This window comes from Tasmannia lanceolata, unplaced genomic scaffold, assembly GCF_043159265.1.
Source record: "Tasmannia lanceolata isolate RefF3 unplaced genomic scaffold, GAP_Taslan_0.1 ptg000012l, whole genome shotgun sequence".
NCBI lineage: Eukaryota > Viridiplantae > Streptophyta > Magnoliopsida > Canellales > Winteraceae > Tasmannia > Tasmannia lanceolata.
In genome coordinates, this window is record NW_027518689.1 from 4,554,629 (window position 1) to 4,574,696 (window position 20,068).

Below are 20,068 nucleotides of genomic sequence, written 5' to 3' on the forward strand. Positions count from 1 at the left end.
GTATGCAATTACTTACCTTTGCCTTTCTTCCTGCATTCATTTCAATTCATTTGATTCCAGCATTCATTTCAATTCATTTGATTCCAGCATTCATTTCAATTCATTTGATTCCAGCATTCATTTCAATTCATTTGATTCCAGGCAAGCGAGTATAAATTCACTAAGCAGGTATTTATCAGGCAATTTATAAGCAGAGCTACATTGCATAGACAATTATATTGAACACCATTACAAGACAAGGTCTAGCTGTCACCTGCCTTTTCTTATAGTCGCAGTAGGACGAGATGGCTCCTGTAGGCAAATAAGTGAAATAGGTCAACTTATTTTAGTCTAGGTCCTTTTAATATCACACAGACAACACTTGTCCTTTCTGTGTCCATTTATGTCCTAAAATAAGGTTCCCTGTGTTCACTATTCATGTGGGCCCCACATGCTACTATTCATGTGGGCCCCATCATGTCACTATTTATGTGGGCCCTGCATGTCACTATTTATGTGGGCCCCATCATGTCACTATTTATGTGGGCCCTGCATGTCACTATTTATGTGGGCCCCATCATGTCACTATTTATGTGGGCCCCATCATGTCACTATTCATTTCACCATAAGTTGATAAAGTTTACTTTACGGTTACTATGCTAGTATTTCACCGTTAAGTATATAGGTGGTAGAACCAACCATTACTTTATCCATATAGGTGGTAAAACCAACCATTACTTCAAATAAAATATAGGTAGGTGGTAGAACCAACCATGAAAGAGATCATTAAATAATTTAGGTGGTAGAACCAACCATTGAAAGAGATCATTAAATAATTTAGGTGGTAGAACCAACCATGAAAGAGAGACTATTATAAAAGACTTACTTGGTAGTGGATTTTCTTTTTCCTTCTTCTCTCTCTCTCTTCCTCTTTCTCTTTCTTCTCTTCTCTTCCTCTCTCTCTCTCTCTTCTCTTCTCTTCTCTTCTCCTTTTCTTCTCCTCCTCCTCCTCTATTTATAGACATTTTTTTGCATAGTACTTTTTGCATAGTAAAGACTATTTACTATTTTAAATTATTATTTCTGTCGGTCAATAGTATTTTTGCATAGTACTTTTGCATAGTAAAAACTATTTACTATTTTAAATTATTATTTTCGTCGGTTAACAGTATTTTGCATAGTTAATAATATTTTTTTATTATTAATTTTGTCGGTCAATAGTATTTTTGCATTTTTTTATTATTATTTTCGTCGGTGCGATGATATTTTCGTTTCCACTAGGGATGGGTCCCGCTGGTGGTAGGACCCGCTGGTCGTGGGGCCCGCTTGTGTGGGACCTACTTGTGTGGGACCTACTTGTGTGGGACTCGTTTGTAAATAGTACTCGGTGGGTCCTACTGTGAATAATACTTTTAAATAGTGTATCTCAATAGTGAACTTGCATAGTATTTAATCTCGCATAGTGACTATTGTGAATAGTAATTGTGAATAGTGACTATTGGAAATTTTTAACATATATATATATCTATTCCGTTTTTGTTGACATCTGGGGCGGTGGCTTAGTGGTAGGAAGCCGTTCAATCTTAGCTTAGACTTGGGTTCGAATCGTGTACGCCCCATTATGCCAGATGTCCTCATGCCCGATTAACTTGGGGAAAATGAGTAATGGCCGATGATTACCCACCTATGAGGCCATTTTTATATTTATATATATATATATTTTACCGGTTCTTACACGGACAGATTGTAAGCATGTTTTTAGTGGTTATATTTGATCCATTAGTTCACATTTTTCTTTGTTGGAAGTTGTTATATGCATTGGTCACTTTACGTAGAATCTTTCTATTCGTGGCCTATCTCAAAAGCTAACCAAATGAGTTTAATTTCTCCACTGCAATTTATTAATTCCGATGGCGTAGTTTCTTTTAGACTTGGCAGCAGATGCAACGACGAAAATTCGCAGATCTGATCTTTATCCGGAATTTGATGATCAAATCTGGAAAATCACTTGGGAATGTGTAGGATTCCAAAGAAAATGGGTTGCTTTTGCTAGCATTAGGCACTGGTTCTCATGTTTATTCAATTTTCAAACATAAAGGAAATGAAATCTATGAATTAATACAAGAATTAGGAAGAAATATGTAAGGAATCCTGGATAAAATTGAAGGATTGGGAAATTGGAGTACAGTACAATGGCAGTAATCTGCCCAACAAGGGGCGCTCGGAACTCGGCATCTCAAGGGTCGAGTATCCAACGTTGAAGGACCCCTCCCCCCTCTCTCCAAGAGACCCCCCCCCCCAACTCAACTCAACTCAACAAAGCCTTTGTCCCAAACTAGTTGGGGTCGGCTAAATGAATCCTTTAGAAAAAATTCATGAAGAAGTTAGAAGGAATCTACCCGGCTCTAATCATGGTTCTAGTTGGGTTCTTCTACGTGGATCATTTTCTTCCATTCTATCCTATCCAAGGTTATGTTCTCTGTTATGTTCCTAGCTACCAAGTTTTTCCTCACTGTTTCTACCCAAGTTATTTTCGGTTTACCCCTACCTCTTTTTACTCCCCCAATTTGGCACAAGTCGCCTCTTCTCACCGGAGCATCCAAAGGCCTACGTTGGATATGTCCAAACCATCATAAGCGGTGCTCTCTCATCTTCTCCTCAATTGGTGCCACCCCCACCTTTTTACGAATGTCTTCATTTTTAATTCTATCTAACCTTGTGTGGCCGCACATCCATCTAAGCATTCGCATCTCCGCTACACTCATCAAATGCACATGCTGCTTCTTGGTGGCTCAACATTCTGAGCCGTACAGCATGGCTTGCCTCACAGCTGTCTTATAAAACTTTCCCTTCAACTTGGTAGGGATTTTACGGTCGCACATAACTCCTAAGGCAAGCTCACTTCAACCCTGCTCTTATTCTATGGTTAACATCCTCTTCAATCTCTCCTTCCTTATGTAGAATTGAACCAAGATAGCGAAAGATATCGCTCTTAGGTACCTCCTGTCCAGTCATATTTAGAGCGTCCTCGTCCCGCCTCCTTACATTACTAAAGTTGCATTCCATATATTATGTCTTAGTCCTACTCAGTCTAAAACCTCTAGATTCCAAAGTAGTTCTCCATAACTCTAATTTAGCATTTACTCCTGCTTTGGTTTCGTCGATTAATACTATATCATCTGCAAATAACATACACCACGGCACCTCATCCTGGATACCCTCCGTAAGCTCATCCATAACTAACATAAAAATATAAGGGCTTAGAGCTAATCCTTGGTGCAGTTCTATTGTAATTGGAAACTCACTCGACGTGCCATCCGTGGTTCTAACACTAGTTAGTGTTCCGTCGTACATATCCTTAATCACATCAACATATTTAGTAGGCATTTTTTTCCTTTCAAGGACCCACCACATAATACTCCTGGAAACCCTATCATACGCTTTCTCCAAATCAATGAAAACCATATGAAAGTTCCTTTTATTTTCTCTAAATCTCTCCATATTAACCGCCTAATCAAGAAAATAGCTTCCATAGTCGATCGTCCGGGTATGAAGCCAAACTGATTCTCTAACACCTTAGTCTCTTTTCTTAGTCTATGCTCAATTATCCTCTCCCAAAGCTTCATGGTGTGACTTATGAGCTTAATTCCCCGGTAATTGGTGCAACTCTGAATATCCCCTTTATTCTTGTAAATAGGTACTAATGTACTCTTCCTCCACTCATCGGGCATCTTAGTCTTCAAAATATTGTTAAATAATCTAGTTAACCAAACCAAACCCACATCACCCAAGCATCTCTAAGTCTCAATAGGAATATCGTCAGGCCCCCTAGCCTTACCTAATTTCATATTTTTCATAGCTACTCTTACCTCTGATGTTCGGATTCTACGAACAAACCTCCGATTTGTATCATCAAAAGCGTTATCAAGTTCTCTCAAATTCGCTACAAGTTCTCTATTAAACAACTTATCGAAGTAACTTCTCCACCTCTCTTTAAGCTCGTTTTCTTTTATAAACAATCTTTCATGCATTTTATATGATTCAAGTCTCTGCTCCCCTCACTTCCAAAAATTAGTTTTTTCTCAAATGATGAAAAACTAAACTAAAGCTCTACCCACTAGCCCCTATTTGTAGAAAATTCAAGCCCTCTTAAGTGGATAATTATGGCCGACACATGAGTGATGTGTTACTGCACATACACTTGTACATACATGCACACATCTTGGCCATTGTGATCTCCACACAATCAATTACTCGCCGAAACATCCTTACGCCATGTCCGAGTCAAATCTAGACCTTTGATCGTCGTCCATGTCACGTTAGCTTGGCCCGGTCTACATCAGTTGTTCATGGTAAAATTCTTACGGGAGCCCAATTAGTTAAACGACATATTTGCGATGCTAGGGATTGTGTGCATTGTGGCTTTGTTTTGGAGTCCACGTACCTATTTATTCATTGCCCTAGAACAATCCAAATTTGGGGTTTTTCCTTTGGTTTATTAAATGTTCAGTCAGATTCTTTGATTTGTCACAAGTCAAATCCCTTTGAAGGTGTTGGCATAAGTCAGTCCGTAATATACCTTTTATTTAAATTTGGATCCTTTTCCCAGCAATTTGGATCCTGTAGAAGGATAGGAATGAGTGGATACTTGTAAAAAAATCTAACCTAATTCGTAAAAGTATAAGAAGACTTATTGTTGAAGTTTTGGAGAGGGCCTCTACAACTAAGTGGTTTGTAGCTGGGTTCATATTAGCACAGGGTGCTCCCCACCGCCAGGCCTCTTGGATTTGAAGATCACCCATCGATAATGGATTAAGCTAAATTTTTATAGTATTAGCAAACTCCTTAACAGGAGTGACCATATTAGTCGTAGAGCTGACGTTGGGAGGGGTTCTCCGACCTTAACTCTTGGGTTACATTTTCTTTTGCAAGCTCTGTGGATGCAGTGGTGCGATAGAGGCCAAAGTCCGTGCAGTTTGGAGTGGCGTCACGTTACTTTCTCAGACTAGAGCGATGAAGCAGTGGATTAAGGGTTACACCCTCAATATGATTTCATGGCGTCGTGGGGAGGCCCCCTCACCTTTGAGATTTAGATAATTATTTAGAGACATGTTGGATTCCTTAAGTAGTATTGAGTGTTCTTTCCCCCATACCCATATAGAAGGAAACACACCTACATGTAGGCAAGCAAATTTCGGAGTGTCCTATACAAACTCATGGTTGTGAAGATCATGGCGAATCATGGCTATGATGATCATGGAGAATCACATTTGTAGCAGACTGACAAAGACTACAATATACCATGCCCTCAACAAAATGGTCGACCACAATTGGGGTAAAGTGGAAGTATTCGATACCTCCTACCTCGTATCTGTCCTTATGCAGAAGTATGAAAGGTAAGAGTGGCTTCATCTTAAGTAGGATAGGTCAAAGATCAAAATGTAGGAAAGGAACATGACTCGCGATCCTAAGAATTCGCAAACAACTCTAGATCCTCAAGAGCATGCATGTTAATCTTATGCAGCAACTGAGTGTTGTCTACAAGCCAGCTGATTAGAAAAATTGTTGTATTCATTGAGATATTTCATAGTTGGATTTCCTTCTTCAAACGGTAAGCATCTTTTCTTCACGAAAGAAAAAAGACAGTCAACTGCTCCTCCTTTGAGATGCACATTATTTGGAAACATGAACAAGCTTACAACACCAAAATATCCCTCACACTTTTGAGTGAGTGATTTACAGAATGTTTCGATGTTCATTGCCACCCTCGATGCTACTATTTGCAGTGCTAGTGTTTCTGACGTTTCTAGTGTATCAGAATTTTTTCGCTCTCGTTTGTTATTATTCATCGAGAACAAGTGTGCTCAGTATCTCTATGTCAAGAGTAAAGGTTTATAAAAATATAAAAAATTAAAAAAAAAAAAAAAAGATTGCAAAGAATATGATGATGATGATTAGCATTAAATGAGCAAAATTTGTAACTTCATATACCTGCGGAAGCGAAAATTTCCCAAGCAAATCAGAACCACAAGACATAAGTTGCGAACGAGCCCACATTTCCCACTCCACTCCATATTTGACAATCTTACCATCTTTCAATCCCGGAAATAACAGAGGAAACATGGGGAATTCACCAACAGGTCTGAAGAAACATAAATATAAATAAATATAAGTACTATGAATTTTTAAAGACTAACTAAAAAATCACCCAATTAACCTACTTCCACAAGTAAAAAACAAAAAAAAAACACCCACCCAGTGACATTACACTGCGTAAAAGCTAGAAAAGCCGCCACACCCAAGCACAGAACAAGAAACGCCCTCCACAAGTGATCGGAATCGTATTCCGATTCCAAAACGCTTAGCCAAGCTTCAGAATCATTCTGCAAGAAGGATGTGATGCTCTTCTCTACCTCACAATAGAACCGATCTGCACCGTCGATTGAGTCTTGGAACTCCCACGAGTCTGCGAAACTAAAAACCAGGGGGACTGCATCAGAGGAAAGCGCGCCCATATAGTCTCCCTTCTCTATCAAAGAAACCACATCCTCAGTTAAGCGAATGAGAGGGTTTTGTTGAATTAGGGTTTGTGAATCGTTGTTTTTTGCGGGAGAGAGGGAGCATCGAAGGAGTCGAAGCTCTAGAGCTCTGAGTATTTCGAGTTCTAATTCGGCCATTGAGCCAGGAACTCTGGTTTCCGTTTTGGGAGCGGGAATTAGGGTTTTAAAGTGGCGGTTTGGAAACAAACGATAGGGTTTGAAAAGTCTGGAAGTTTGTTTTCGTATTTTGTAAAGAAGCTGTGATTGAAACTGAGACTTCTAAAAACGAGTTAAAGTGGGCGGGCTTAGTCCCGAAATAGGGTTTCTGTAAATATTCTCAAATAGGGTTTCTCAAAATCACGAAATAGGATTTCTCAAATCAATTTTACAGAGCTATTTATAGAAACCGTATTTCAGATTGGAGAAGATGAGTACAAGGGTTTCAAAAAAAAAAAAAGAATGAGGAAGAGAGATAAGAAACAGAGAAGATAGAGTGAGAGAAAGCTTTTTCGTCACAGTGGGAGGATGGAGACGACGAAGTTGTTCGATCGGGGAAACTTGAGAGAAAGTAGGGTTTCCCGCTAGTTTGTTCGGAAATGGGATGGGAGAAAAGTCGCGGAAAAGTATTTTCCACGTCATTTATTTCATTTTCCACGTTTCATAACACCAAAAAATCAGTTTCCGCGGAAAAAAATTGGGGTCCCCCCCACCCCCCCGCAAACCAACAGAACACAGCACAAGCGAAAATTTTGTCACCGATCCGAGAAATGGACAGCACATGACGATTTTAGGGATATGTTTTTACTTTTTTTTCCCAGTTTTTTTTTGGGGGAATTTCGGTCTATTTTGTTATCTTTGTTTTTATTCATTATCTGTGATCTAGACATGGTTTTAAATTTGGTACGAGATCCGAAATTTCGTTGAATAAAGAATTTCAGATTACGGTCAAGACCGAAAACGAAACGTTCTGAAACCGAAATTGGCGAGACCTACCAAATTTCGGCTGAAATTTAAGAAATTTCATCAATTTCGGAGAAATTTGAAAAAAAAAAAAATCCTTTCCCAAATTTCGGCCCAAAAAATCAAAATTTCACGCGTCTTTACCGAATTTCGGGAAATTTCGGGATTTCGGCAGAAATTTCAGTTTGGGCTAGGTCCGAAATATATGCCGAAACCGAAATTTCAAACCGTGTCTGGAAGTCGAGATTGAAACGGTTGAATATACGATGGTTGGTGGCTTTTTATCTGAATATAAAAAACATAAATGTTCAATGTAAAATGTTAAATCAATCGAACAATTAGGATTTACTGATTGGATCAATTTGTTATCACTACATGTACGGTGGAGATGGGACCAAGATCATCTTTGTCTGAAATCTTGCAGATAACCTCTCCTGTATCGGAGAATTGGCCTATTTTTGCTAGCAACTATCTATTAATCTAAGGATCCTCAATCATCAATTCCAAATTAGGAAACCATCACTAAATGATCCAAACCAAGGCGACCCTTTTGGGAAAAAAATTAGACGAGTTTGGTTAGGATTAAAGAGATTTAGGGGTGGGTTGGGTTAGGGTTGACCATCCTCGACCCGAGGCTCGGGTTGGGTCGGGTCGGGTTAAGGTTGTTAGGGAATGCTATCTTGCATTGGGCTAAGGTCGGCCTCAACCCGAACCAACCTGACCCTTTTTGCAGCCCTATAACTTAGGAATAACACTTTCAAGTACGTGGATGATTTTTTCACCCCCATGTAGCATTATGCGCCCCCCTTTAACATGATTTGACATAAAAAAGTACTAAAGTCTGCCCACAATTCACGTTCACAGGGGGCCATAATCCTTAGGGGGGTGAAAAAATCATCTCCCTTCAAGTATTATCATTGTTACAAGACTTGGGAGCTGTTTGTTTTGGACATGGCAACCGATTATGCCAAGCAACAATTATTAAAAGAAGGGTTTTGCTGGTACCATTTTAAGGAAACAAAAGGCCAAAAATAGGAAAAGATTGCTAATGTGGGAAAAGGCTATTTGATCGGCTCCACTTTAAGGAAACAAAAAGCCTAGTGCTAAGGCATTGTCCGTTTCATTTTGATAATAATAGATTATTTAAAAAAAAAAACTTTTATTCAAATCTAATGAAAAATAACTACAACGATTAAAACTGATTGTGCATTCTTTTGATGGCGTAGATTTTCAGAACTCCGTCATTTTGTCCAATACTACCCATGCTAAATTTTAAAAATGATGATGCTAGCTCCAATAAAATTGTCCCCTTTGCGAAAACAAAAGTCTCTCGCTCGCTCCTTGCAAAACCCTAACCCAAGCTACCTCTCCTTCTCTTTCGATCGATCAAGGAAGAAGTTGTGATTAATTATCACTTTGATTGACCATTTTCGGTTTTGGGGAGACTTTAGTCGAGACCCAGGGGAGGGGAATTCAACCGAATTTGACTACAATGAACAGAATCTGAAAGGAAATTCTGACTGTAATGTACAAGGTAAGGCAAGGGGGCGAAATCTCTCTCTTCAATCACACATACTCTCTCTCTATCTTCTCCTCTTTCCCATTTTTCTTTGTTTTTCATTTTTCTTTCTTTTCTTTTGCACTTGTTGTTAGCAACATGCTTGACCTTAGCTGTTGGGACTGGTGAATGGTCGACAAAGTCATCTGTCAGGGACGGGAAACAATCGTTGGAGAAGCCATTACTCTGGGACTAGTGAAAGAAACCCAAATGAAGGAAAATTAAGCCTCGAGGTATGAGATCCGATACGTCTGCGCTCAGGGATCAGACGTAAAAGTTGTAGATCTGGGATCTGACTTCAGATTTGTCACTCATCAAAAGCTTTGATCAAAGAGATGGATTTCGCCAATTCGATCAACGGGGTTGAGAAGTTGAATAATTAAAATTATTTATATTGAAAATCTTGCATAGAGTCGTACCTCCAAGGGCAAGATTTACATGAAATTGTGAAAGGTGCATAAACCACGTCTCCTAGCGGAGGTACCGAAACCCCAGAGATTTTGAGGAAGTGGAAGATCAAAGCCGGTAAAGCTATGTTCATGTGGAAGGCTACCATTCAAATGGATTTTCTTGATTATATTCGAGATGTTAAGACGCCGGAAGAAGCGTGGGATCTCTTTGCCACTTTGTTTTCAAAGACAAACGACGCTAGATTATAGATGCTTGAGAATGAAATAGGCTCCGTATCTCAAGGGAATATGACGATTCCCGAGTATTTCATGAAGGTGATGAAGATCTGTCATGAAATATCACAACTCGACGAAGAGTCCAGGATTTCAAAGACACGGATGTGGAGGATTGAAAGCCGAGTACAACAGTTTCATTACAGCAATCCAAGGATGGCCAACTCAACCAACACTTGTGGAATTGGAGAGTCTCTTGGCAAACCAAAAAGTTTAGCCTAGCAGATGGCTGGATCTACGATAAAGGAGAAAGATGAGGTTCTCCTTGCTGGGCATGGAATAAAGTTTCAGAATTTCAAGAATCAGAAAGGTAAGCTGAGGGCCAGATCAAATCAAAGGGAAGGAAGTTCTGATCAAGGGGGAGCCTCAATCGATCATGGTTCTGAGAAACAAACTCGGAACAAGGGACAAAGATGGATGTGCTACAATTGTAGTAAGCAAGGCCACTTTGCTAGAGATTGTCGTGTATCAATGAAAAAGAACGAAGTAGGTGATTCTTCAAAATCTGAAGATTTTCAAAAGGTTGATAGTGACGCATCATAGAAAACAAACAGATGTGTGTGAAGTTGCTCTTTCGACTACAGAGGTAGTGGGTGTCGCTAGTTTGGTGGATACAAACAATGGTAACCGAATATACTATTCCAGAGATTGGATAGTTGATTTGAGATGTTCGAATCGCATGACTGGGGATGAGCAGAAGTTTGTGTCAAAAACCGAATACAAAGGCAGTCTGATGGTGGTAACACCAAATGATGCGAAATTGCCAATTACCCACACAGGTAATGTTTTCCAGTCTAGTGGAGAGCTTGATATATTGAAGGATGTCTACCATGTTCCATGCATGAAGAGGAACTTAATGTTGTTATCTCAGTTTACAAGAGCAGGAAATTATGTTCTTTTTTGCCCCAACGACGTGAAGATTTTCAAGGAATTACAAGTTTCGGGTACTCCTCTTATGGAGGGAAAAAGAGTAGACTGAGTTTACATGATGTCAGCTCAGGAAGCGTATGTACAAAGAAACCAAAAGAATGAGACTGTGGATTTATGGCATGCGAGATTGGCGCATGTTGGGTACTCAGAGCTGAAGGCGATCATGAAAAATCAATTGGTGAAGAGACTTCCGGATCTAGAGGTTCGGCATGACACGGTGTGTGCCGGGTGTCAATATAGAAAGGCGCATCAACTTCCATACATCGATTCAACATTTCAAGCAAAGAAGCCGCTTGAGCTAGTGCACTCAGACATTTTTGGGAAAGTGAGAATACCATCCATTGGAGGTATGAATTATTTACTGACATTCATTGATGATTTCTCACGTTTTGTATGGGTTTATTTTCTAAAAGAAAAATCATTAGTTTTTGAAAAGTTCAAAGAGTTAATCTTGGTTGCAAGATCAAGTGCCTTAGAACCGATAACAGGAGCTAGTACACATCGAATGAATTCTCAACTTACTTACGAAAGAACGGGATTCGTAGGCAGCTCACGTGCCCTGATACACTTCAGCAAAATGGAGTGGCCGAGAGAAAGAATCAGCACTTGGCTGAAGTTTCGCGGAGTATGATGCATGCGAAGAATGTACCGTCTCAATTTTGGGCTAAGTGTATGAGAACTTCTACTTATGTGACGAATCGTCTCCCACAGCCAAAGCTTGGGTTTATCTCACCTTATGAGAAGTGGTATGCATAGTTAGCAAAACTCCATTTTAAACAGCGCTTTTTTGAAGAAAAAAAACACGTTTTATTGGTGTGCCCTTTAAAACTCCATTTAAAACTTTTACAATAAATAAAACTCCGTTTTTTTGGCAAACATTTTAAACACGTTTAAAATGCGGTTTAAACGTTTTAAACACGTGTTTTTGGCTAACTTTCCAATTTTACCCCCACCATATTTTGTAAATGAAAAAAATTCTAAAGTCATTTTCTTGTGTTTTCATATTTTAACTATGTTTTGTTGAACTAATACCGTATTAAACTCAAAAATTTTGTCGTCACATTTTTTTGCCGAATCACGTTTTGCTAACTATGGTTGTATGGTACCAAACCCACTGTAAGTCATTTCAGAGTTTTTGGTTCAGTTTGTTATGTATTTATGCCTGACCATCTGCACATCAAGTTTAATAAAAAGACACTTCTGTGTGTCTTTACCGGGTACGACTCTAAAAGAAAGGGCTGGAGATGTGTGAACCTAGAAATTGGATGTGAGTATGTCTCAAGAAACTTGGTGTTTGACAAAGCTTCATCATGGTGGTCATCTTCCCTTTATTTAAAATATCAACCCATTGGATTTGGTGTAAATCTACGCTTCTCCACTCGAGGCAAGCTCTTTATATTGTTGGCAACAGGCATCCTTCTTTTTTGTTAAAAAAGGTGCTGATTTCGGCAATCTCTAATTTACTTTTTTGGCAACTCATTCTCTATATATTTTTGGGAACAACTCTCTCTCCAGCTCTCTGGCTCTCGAATCCCACTTCTATTCCCATATACCACACCCATTTTCTCATGGCCGATCATCCTAAATCTGAGCCCATCTCCATGCATCTAACGTCCATATCCATTTCCCATCAATTCTTGATCATACACATCCATTTCATCGAACCATCATCCCTTTCTTATCTCACTTCATCATATGGTTGAATTGCACTCCCCTCCCTGGTAGCTGAACTCCTTGTGAGCACCCAACCATTGTGACCGACTCACATCTTATGTGAAATCTTGGTTGTCGAATCGAGGGGAGGGCGTTTGCTTTTTTTTTTTTGGAGAGAGGAGATCACAAGCAGCCACAGTTTTCGATGCTCTCTCTCTCTCTCTCTCTCGTTTTGTCTCATCTTTACTCCATTAACCGGATTCCTGTGTGCCTAAACCATTGTTGCCGAAACTTATTGTGGAGCAAAATTTCATTGGGAGCCGAAGTTCTCTCATAGCAGAATTCTATTCACTATTTGGGTTGGATTTCATCTCATAGGTAAGTACCCATCAGGTTTCTTTTACATATTCTAAATTTTATGCTTTTATGTTGATCACTATGTTTTCAATAAAGTTAGCACAATGTTACCAATTCTAGTTTCTATTCATGCTTTGATCTATGTTTTAACTTGGGTATTTTGATTAAAACCAGCTAGGAGATCCAATTAGAACTCAATTAGGATGGAATTTTGATTCCTAGGCTTTCGGGATTTCGAGTTTCCTTTGGACAAAACCAATTTGTAGTAATGAAAGCCCACTCTAGATTGATGATAACAGCCCCATCCTAGCCCAATTGATAACAGCAGCCCTTTTAAATTGATAACATTAGCCTTTTTTTTTGAATTGGTATCCACAGCCCTTTTCAAATTGATATTCACACACCCCCTTTTCAAATTGATATTCACTCACCACCTTTTCAACACAATACAAGAACCCATTTTTGCAATACAAGAGCCCACTAGAATATACAATCCATTGCCAAACACCCTTGTTTGGAAAGCAAAATCCAATCCCAAACACCCTATTTGGAAAGCAAAATCCAGTCCCAAACACCCTGTTTGGAAAGTAAAATCCAGTCTCAAACGCTCTGCTTGGAATACAAAATCTATTCCCAATTAAACAGCCCATTAGAATGTAATAATCACAGCTCATTAAGCATTAAAAGACAAAAAGTAATAAGGCAAAATGTGGTAGTGCCAATATCATTTTCGCCGTAGTGCTGGCTGCCTGTCTTGTGACCCGATTTTGAGCATCTAAACTACAGATTTATAGAAAATGGTAAACTACAAAGTTGTATCCCTTTCAAAGATCTTTCCAACGCATATTCGTAGGTTAAATTTGGCCACACGGTTAAAGAATTATGACAGTTTTAGTGGGCTGTGTTCGTTAGATCTTTAAACGGTCAAGGTTTTGTTGAATTTGTCCATTTGTCAAAGCATGATTATATTAATGTCATTCTCTAAACTAAAATTTAAAAGTTACAAATCCAAAACTCACCCACTTAAAAACCATTGATCTAAATCTGTTAAAAGCCATTAACCAAAAGACCACTAAAAGTCACAAGTGAAACTAAAAACTTCTAATCAAGCAACTTAAAAGACACAGCACACACTAAAAGCTTCAAGATAATTAAAAGCTTCAAGAAAACTCTAAAAGATTCAACAAATCCAGAAAGAACTCAAACTTTCTAAGAGCTTGTGGATCCAAAATTCTTTTAGGAACCCTTAGAGCCCTTTAGGAACCCTTAGTCATTAGGCTAATTCAGCCTTAGCTATAGGTCGCTTGCGAACCTTCAAATCCTTTAGGACGATCCTAGATGCACTTAGAAAGGTTAGGTCTCTTGCATTAGTTTCATATAGAGATCCTAGATGGAACCCTTAAGCACACATAGTCAGCAATCACTAGTTCCAGCCCCAGACCTATAAATTAGGCATTTAAGCACGTAGTTTAGGTGCCTTAGGACGTTAAACTACGAGTGACTTGATCCCCTGCGGTCGGGGTACGTAGGCAGCTTGGGTGGCCTCCAAGGTCATACGCATCCTTTTTCTTTTCTTTTTTGTTTCTTCTTATTATTTCACTTCTTGCTCTCTCATATATAGTATTTTTTCATTCATATGGTTAATTACTCTTTGTTTGCTTATCTACATATATCATTTCATAGTTTGGACGATTATTTGCGTCTTGCTCTCCTTATGCATAAAATTTTAAGTTGCACATCCAAATTAGATCTCTAGGTTGCATGTCACATAGACCACGTTTTATTAAGTAAATATTTAGGAACCACATTAATTAGATTTTTTGGTTGCATGTTCTATGTTCTGTAGCTTGCACATCTTATAGAATTTAACAAGCCTTTTTGAACTAATTTAAGTGAATTATCCTTTGAAATTAAAGACCAGTTTACCGGGCGAGAATGATGCCTAACACCTTCCATTCTCATAATCAGGTAACGGACCTAGACATATGGGATCGCAGACTATTTTGCAGTGTCACTTATGGGTCCTAGGTCCCTTATCTAGGATTAACCTTACCGTTGAGCCAAGGCTCACCCTCAGCTTTTGGAGTAATTGGTTGTTTCACATGATATCAGAGCAAAGGTCATGAGTTCAAAACACTTAAATTGATATTAAAAAATCCACATCTAATGGCCAACCCAACAGAGGGGACACATGTGCCACGTGTAGGCCACCATAAAAAGAGGGGCCCATGTGATGCTGAGTGTTAAAAGTATAAAAGATGAAATAGCGCCTTCTCCAACTGCTTAAGATTTTGGAGTAATTGGTTGTTTCATAGTAGCTGCTTGTCATTTAATAGATGAGGATGACAAAGATACAATAGAACGATAACCAACATAAGGAACTAGTTTAGTCAAAAAGTAAATAACTCCGTAATCACTTTGCTCTTTCCTAATATAGATATATCAGGGTATTTAGTCACCAATAGCAAGAATAAACTTTCAGCATTCCATTTGAAGCCAAAGAAGAAATTTCGACCTGCAAACTTTACCTAAGGAGAGGGTACCAAATTGAGTGCAACTGAAATACTATAGTAGCAAAAAAATTATTCACCATTTTCTTTTAGGGAAATTTAATGATGGATGGCTATCACTATGGAAATTAAGTAAAATTTTCTGCTACTTCAGGATCAACAAATTTCTTCTCCACTTTTGGTACAAGAAAAGATTTATTAGTTTTGGTACCAATCACCTGGTTGCCAAGTGATCCATTCCAAGTGATTAATTCGGGCCCGATCATCTGGGATATGTCCCACCAAACTATTTCCACCTAAACATAGATAGATGAGGGATGAAATGTTTCCAAGTTGTGGTGGAATGTTTCCTGTAAGAAGATTAGGACCCAGATACAACTAGAAAAGCTTGGGTAGAGTACTGAGTTGGATGGGAATTTTCCCTGTCAACTCGTTGTAAATCAAATCGATGATTTGAAGGTCCCTACAGTGGGTGATATTGGCTGGGATTTCCCCTCCTAAGGAATTATGGCTCATATTAAGATATCTCAGTCTGAATAGATGACCGATTTCTTGGGATATTTGGCCATTGAAGTTGTTTTCTTGGAGGTAGATTTCCTTAAGGAATATTAGGATGGATATGGCAGGTGACAAAGAACCCACCAAGTTCTGCCCACTAAGGTTCAATACAGTGACTCGGAAGAAAAAATGCGCATTTGTGGAGGAAAAAAATGGGCAGAAACATGGACACACAATGTCTGTTCATTTTCCCCTCCACCTTTGATTGGGCTAGGATGATCTTATTGATCTGATTTTTGGTACAGACCCTATCCATGGAAGGGCCTTCCAAATGAATGCTTTCGATCCCCCCAAAAATGTGGCCCCCCATGGTTTGTGAGCTCTGCTGAGATAAGCTTCTCTAAGCAGCTGCTCACAAACCATTTCCTCTCTCTCTCCCTCTCTCTCTCTCTCTCTCTCTCTCTATATATATATATATATATATATATATATATATATATATATATATATAGGAATAAGATTGTACGCTTGACCGTACCTAAAGTTAGGTACGGTAGAGTGCCAAATCACATGGGTCCCACATTTTTGGCGAGCATCTAAACCATTCATTTGCAAGGCCCCATCATAGATAGGGTGCATACCAAAAATCAGCTCCATAGGATCATCCTAACCCATCCATTTGTGGAGGCCAAAATGGACAGACAGTGTTTGTCCACAAATCTGCCCATTTTGGCCTCCAGTTTTGGAGGGGTTAGGATGATTCAATGGTGCTGATTTTTGGTATGCACCCTATCTATGATGGGGCCTTGCAAATGAATGGTTTAGATGCCCACAAAAAATGGGGGACCCATGTGATTTGGCACTCTACCGTACCTAACTTTAGGTACGGTCGAGCGTACAATCCTTTTCCTCATATATATATATATATATATATATATATATATATATATATATATATATATATATATATGAGTTCCTAAACCATTCTAAATGAACCAAGAGACACTAAAACTTATTTGGAACGTCTTAAAAGAGCGAATCAACTTAATTTGTTCATCTCTCATCCTTTTTTTTAAATGGCAAGATTGTATTAGAGAAAAACGGGAGTCCAAGATGGAAAACCCCAAGAATACAAGATATGAAATCAAAAGAGTGAGAAAAATATACAAATATGCACTATACTCCTTATGGCGGCAGATAGTCAAACCCTTCTAGCAATTCGCCAAATACCCCCTGCCGAGCAAGCAGATCCGTCTTCTCATTAGCCGACCTCCTGACGTGGTAAAACACAATAGATGATCCCATGATTAAATCCTCTATTTCATCAACTAGGGCCAGGAATCTCCTAGGAGGAACCATCCCTCCCTTAAGCCACCGAATCACATTTAAAGAATCCCCTTCCACAATAGCTTTATCCATCATGCCTCTACTAGTCCCTTAATTCCATGGTAAGCAACCCTAACTTCGGCTTCCGATGCATCACAAATACCAATTGGACCGGAGAATGCCCAAAGAGCATCACCACAATCGTCACGGAAAACACCTCCCACCCTGGCCGGTCCTGGATTGCCAAAACTAGCACCATCAAAATTCACTTTAATCATATCATGGGGAAGGGGCTCCCATCTTTGCACTATTTGAGCTCTGCTTTCCCTACTAAAACATACCTCCCTCCACCCTTCTGAAAGGTCAAATGCCGAAACAAACCGGAACAAAGGTAAACATCTCCCCCAAGAAATGACCAAAGTGATAATTTCAGGTAGAGCCAATGAGGAGATTTAGCCATACCCTCAAAGACTTGTTCCTCTCTCATCCTTTGAACAAGCTTTGGATATAGGACTTCTTTGTACATCTTTACATATTATAACCCTCTTTGAAGGGATTTTGTTTTTCTTTCTTCAAAGATACATAGATTTTATTGGGCGAGTGTAAGAGACTCAGAAAATCTTTGACTGATTAAGTTGTACCTGGACAAACCTCAGTTTGAGACTGGTGGGTTTTCTGTAGACTCAGTCATGAGTTGGACCAGGACCTAGACGAACCTAATTAGCCCCTAATGGAAACCCTACACTCAAGATTTTATATACTTTGTTGACTCAGTCATTTTTAGGACTCAGCCTAGATAAAAGTTGGACTTGAACAAACATAATTCCGCGCTCCAACTGGTACGTAGTAGCACTCGGAAGCACAATCTCAGTACATTAGCTACAGGACAGGCTTGTTATCGTGCTAGAGAGGTGATTGTACTAACACAGTTAGCACCATTTTGTCGGATAGAAAAACGAACAATCTGTCTACCTGCCTAGAAAAAATCTCGCTAGAGGACTGAAAGGGCCTCATCACTTTTGAAATTTGGAGAGCTACCATTTATGACAACTCATAGGAATTCCCGTCCATATGCTTCATAGGGTGGCTTCCACCTCCTGAAATGGCATAGGCGCGTCAGGGCTTCATCCCATGAGGGAGACTCTCTAGTAGACATAGCGTTATTTAGATTTTCCTCTAGCAAAGGATTTTTCTGGTTAGAAGTCACTTTATCATGTGTATCAGCATTGGAAACATTAGGTCACTAGAATTCCAGGAAACACTAGCGCCCGTAGTTTTACGTCTGTATTGTGAGCCATTTAAATGCTATGCAATGCACTGTGTCCCACCGTGTGTGCCAAAAAGAGTGGTGGCGTTTGATCGGTATGGAGGGGCACTCCTGCGCAGTCGGTCAGTGTGTCCAACTGTCCATCTGATGTTGGTGTGTGCGTGTGGAGCGTGTGAGAGTGTGTGCAGGTTCCTCTGTACTTACACAGATGGAAAGGACTTTTCAGGTGCACTCGTGACGTCTAAACGTAGAGACTCTCATGGTCAGCAGATCGTTGAACTCAAGCTAAATGACAAAAGGGACACAGACAGAACGCTAGTGTGAGGGATAGTTTAACTAAAGAGATAGACTCACCTAAGAAGATGAATTCATTGCTAACTTAATCCAAGTATAGCTACAGTTACGAAAAGTAAAGGGTACAAGTGCTTAAATGAAAAGATAAAATGCTAAAAACATCTTTGGATTTGGTTTTGTGATCTCTTCCATGGAGACAAACGTCTTCTTATATAGCTTTATTCTGTTAACCGTTCTTCATTACCCCACATTCTCTTGGAGGGAACTTTTTTTGTAACTACCCATGATGGGTTCCCTTATTCTCAGGTCCTCCATTGTCCAGGTGGTTATCATCCACCTTCTCACGATTGGAAACTGTAATGCCACATCCTTGAATCAGTCAAACCGGATGCGGATGTTCTCTTAGTAATTAGGTCCCATTTGAAAGATTGGCTTTAAGTATGAACACACACTAGAGGGGGTCTTCTAATAACTGTGTATCTTTCTAGATTCCCATATACACACATTCCTCCACACGTCCAATAAATGCCAGCATGGCATATACTTTGTTGACCCAGTCCAGTTGAGCTGGCACTTGATAACTAATGACCGACTAAAGTAAAAATGAGTGTAAACAACTACAAATGGTTAGTCATGAAATTTTCTAAACCCGTTTTTGTTTTGGATTTTGTGAATAGATTTTGAGTCGAAAACAGATCATTGGACTCAAAACTAAACACAATTTGCCTCCAATAATCAGTTTTGAAATCAAAATTGATTCTAAAAATCCAAAACAAAGAGGGCCAAAAGTTTTGCGCGAGAAGACCTAATAAATAAAGTGATGAAGTCAAGTCAATTGATGGCCAACACAATCCAAGTGACTCTTTGTATGTTTTGGTCATTTATCACCATGTGTAGTAATTTTCATTGATAGGTGAGGCTTTCTTATATTTGACTCTTTGTATGTTTTGGTCATTTATCCTCTGCAAATCTCATCTCTTTCTTATATTTTGAAAACCACCTCTTTTCTAAAATATTAAAACCTTTTTATTTTCAGCACCACTTTTATTTTAAAATCTCAAACACCAATTACTACTTTTTTGCCTTCGATGGGAGCTGATAAAGTTGCCCCTTTCAACGATAAATTCGCCTACGCCTTGCCTAAAATCGTTTTCCCTTTCATATGATTCATTTCGCTTTCCCTGTTCGTTTGGATTCTGAGAATCGATATAATCAGTTTTCGACTAAAAATCAATTCTAAAAACCCAAAACCAATAGGTCCTTAGCTAGTAAAACCAATACTCTACAATCCGTTTGGACAGTCTGCTGATACGTATGCAAACTCTCGTTCACTAGAAATGGTTAGCAATGGAATATTCTAAGCCCATTTTTGTTTTGGATTTTTAGCATTGATTTTTAGTCAAGACGAAGCCTTGGTGCAACGGTAAGGTTGCTCTATTGTGACCTGGTGGTCACAGGTTCGAGTCACGGAAACATCCTCTCTGCAAAGTAGGGGTAAGGCTGCATACGTCTAG

The 20,068-nt window shown here is 39.2% G+C and overlaps 1 protein-coding gene across 1 annotated transcript in view; it reads right to left on the reverse strand.

Annotated features, from left to right (window-relative positions):
* LOC143887041 (uncharacterized) overlaps nt 1–6,829 on the reverse strand; it is a 69,488-nt gene extending 62,659 nt beyond the window's left edge. Inside the window, exons 1-2 of the mRNA XM_077391155.1 lie at nt 6,235–6,829; nt 5,971–6,121 (exon numbers count right to left, since the gene is read on the reverse strand). Of these exons, the coding sequence (XP_077247270.1) occupies nt 5,971–6,121; nt 6,235–6,656 (573 nt within the window). The 5' untranslated portion in view covers nt 6,657–6,829. The remainder of the gene's footprint in view (nt 1–5,970; nt 6,122–6,234) is intronic.
* Between the last annotated feature and the right edge of the window lie 13,239 nt (nt 6,830–20,068).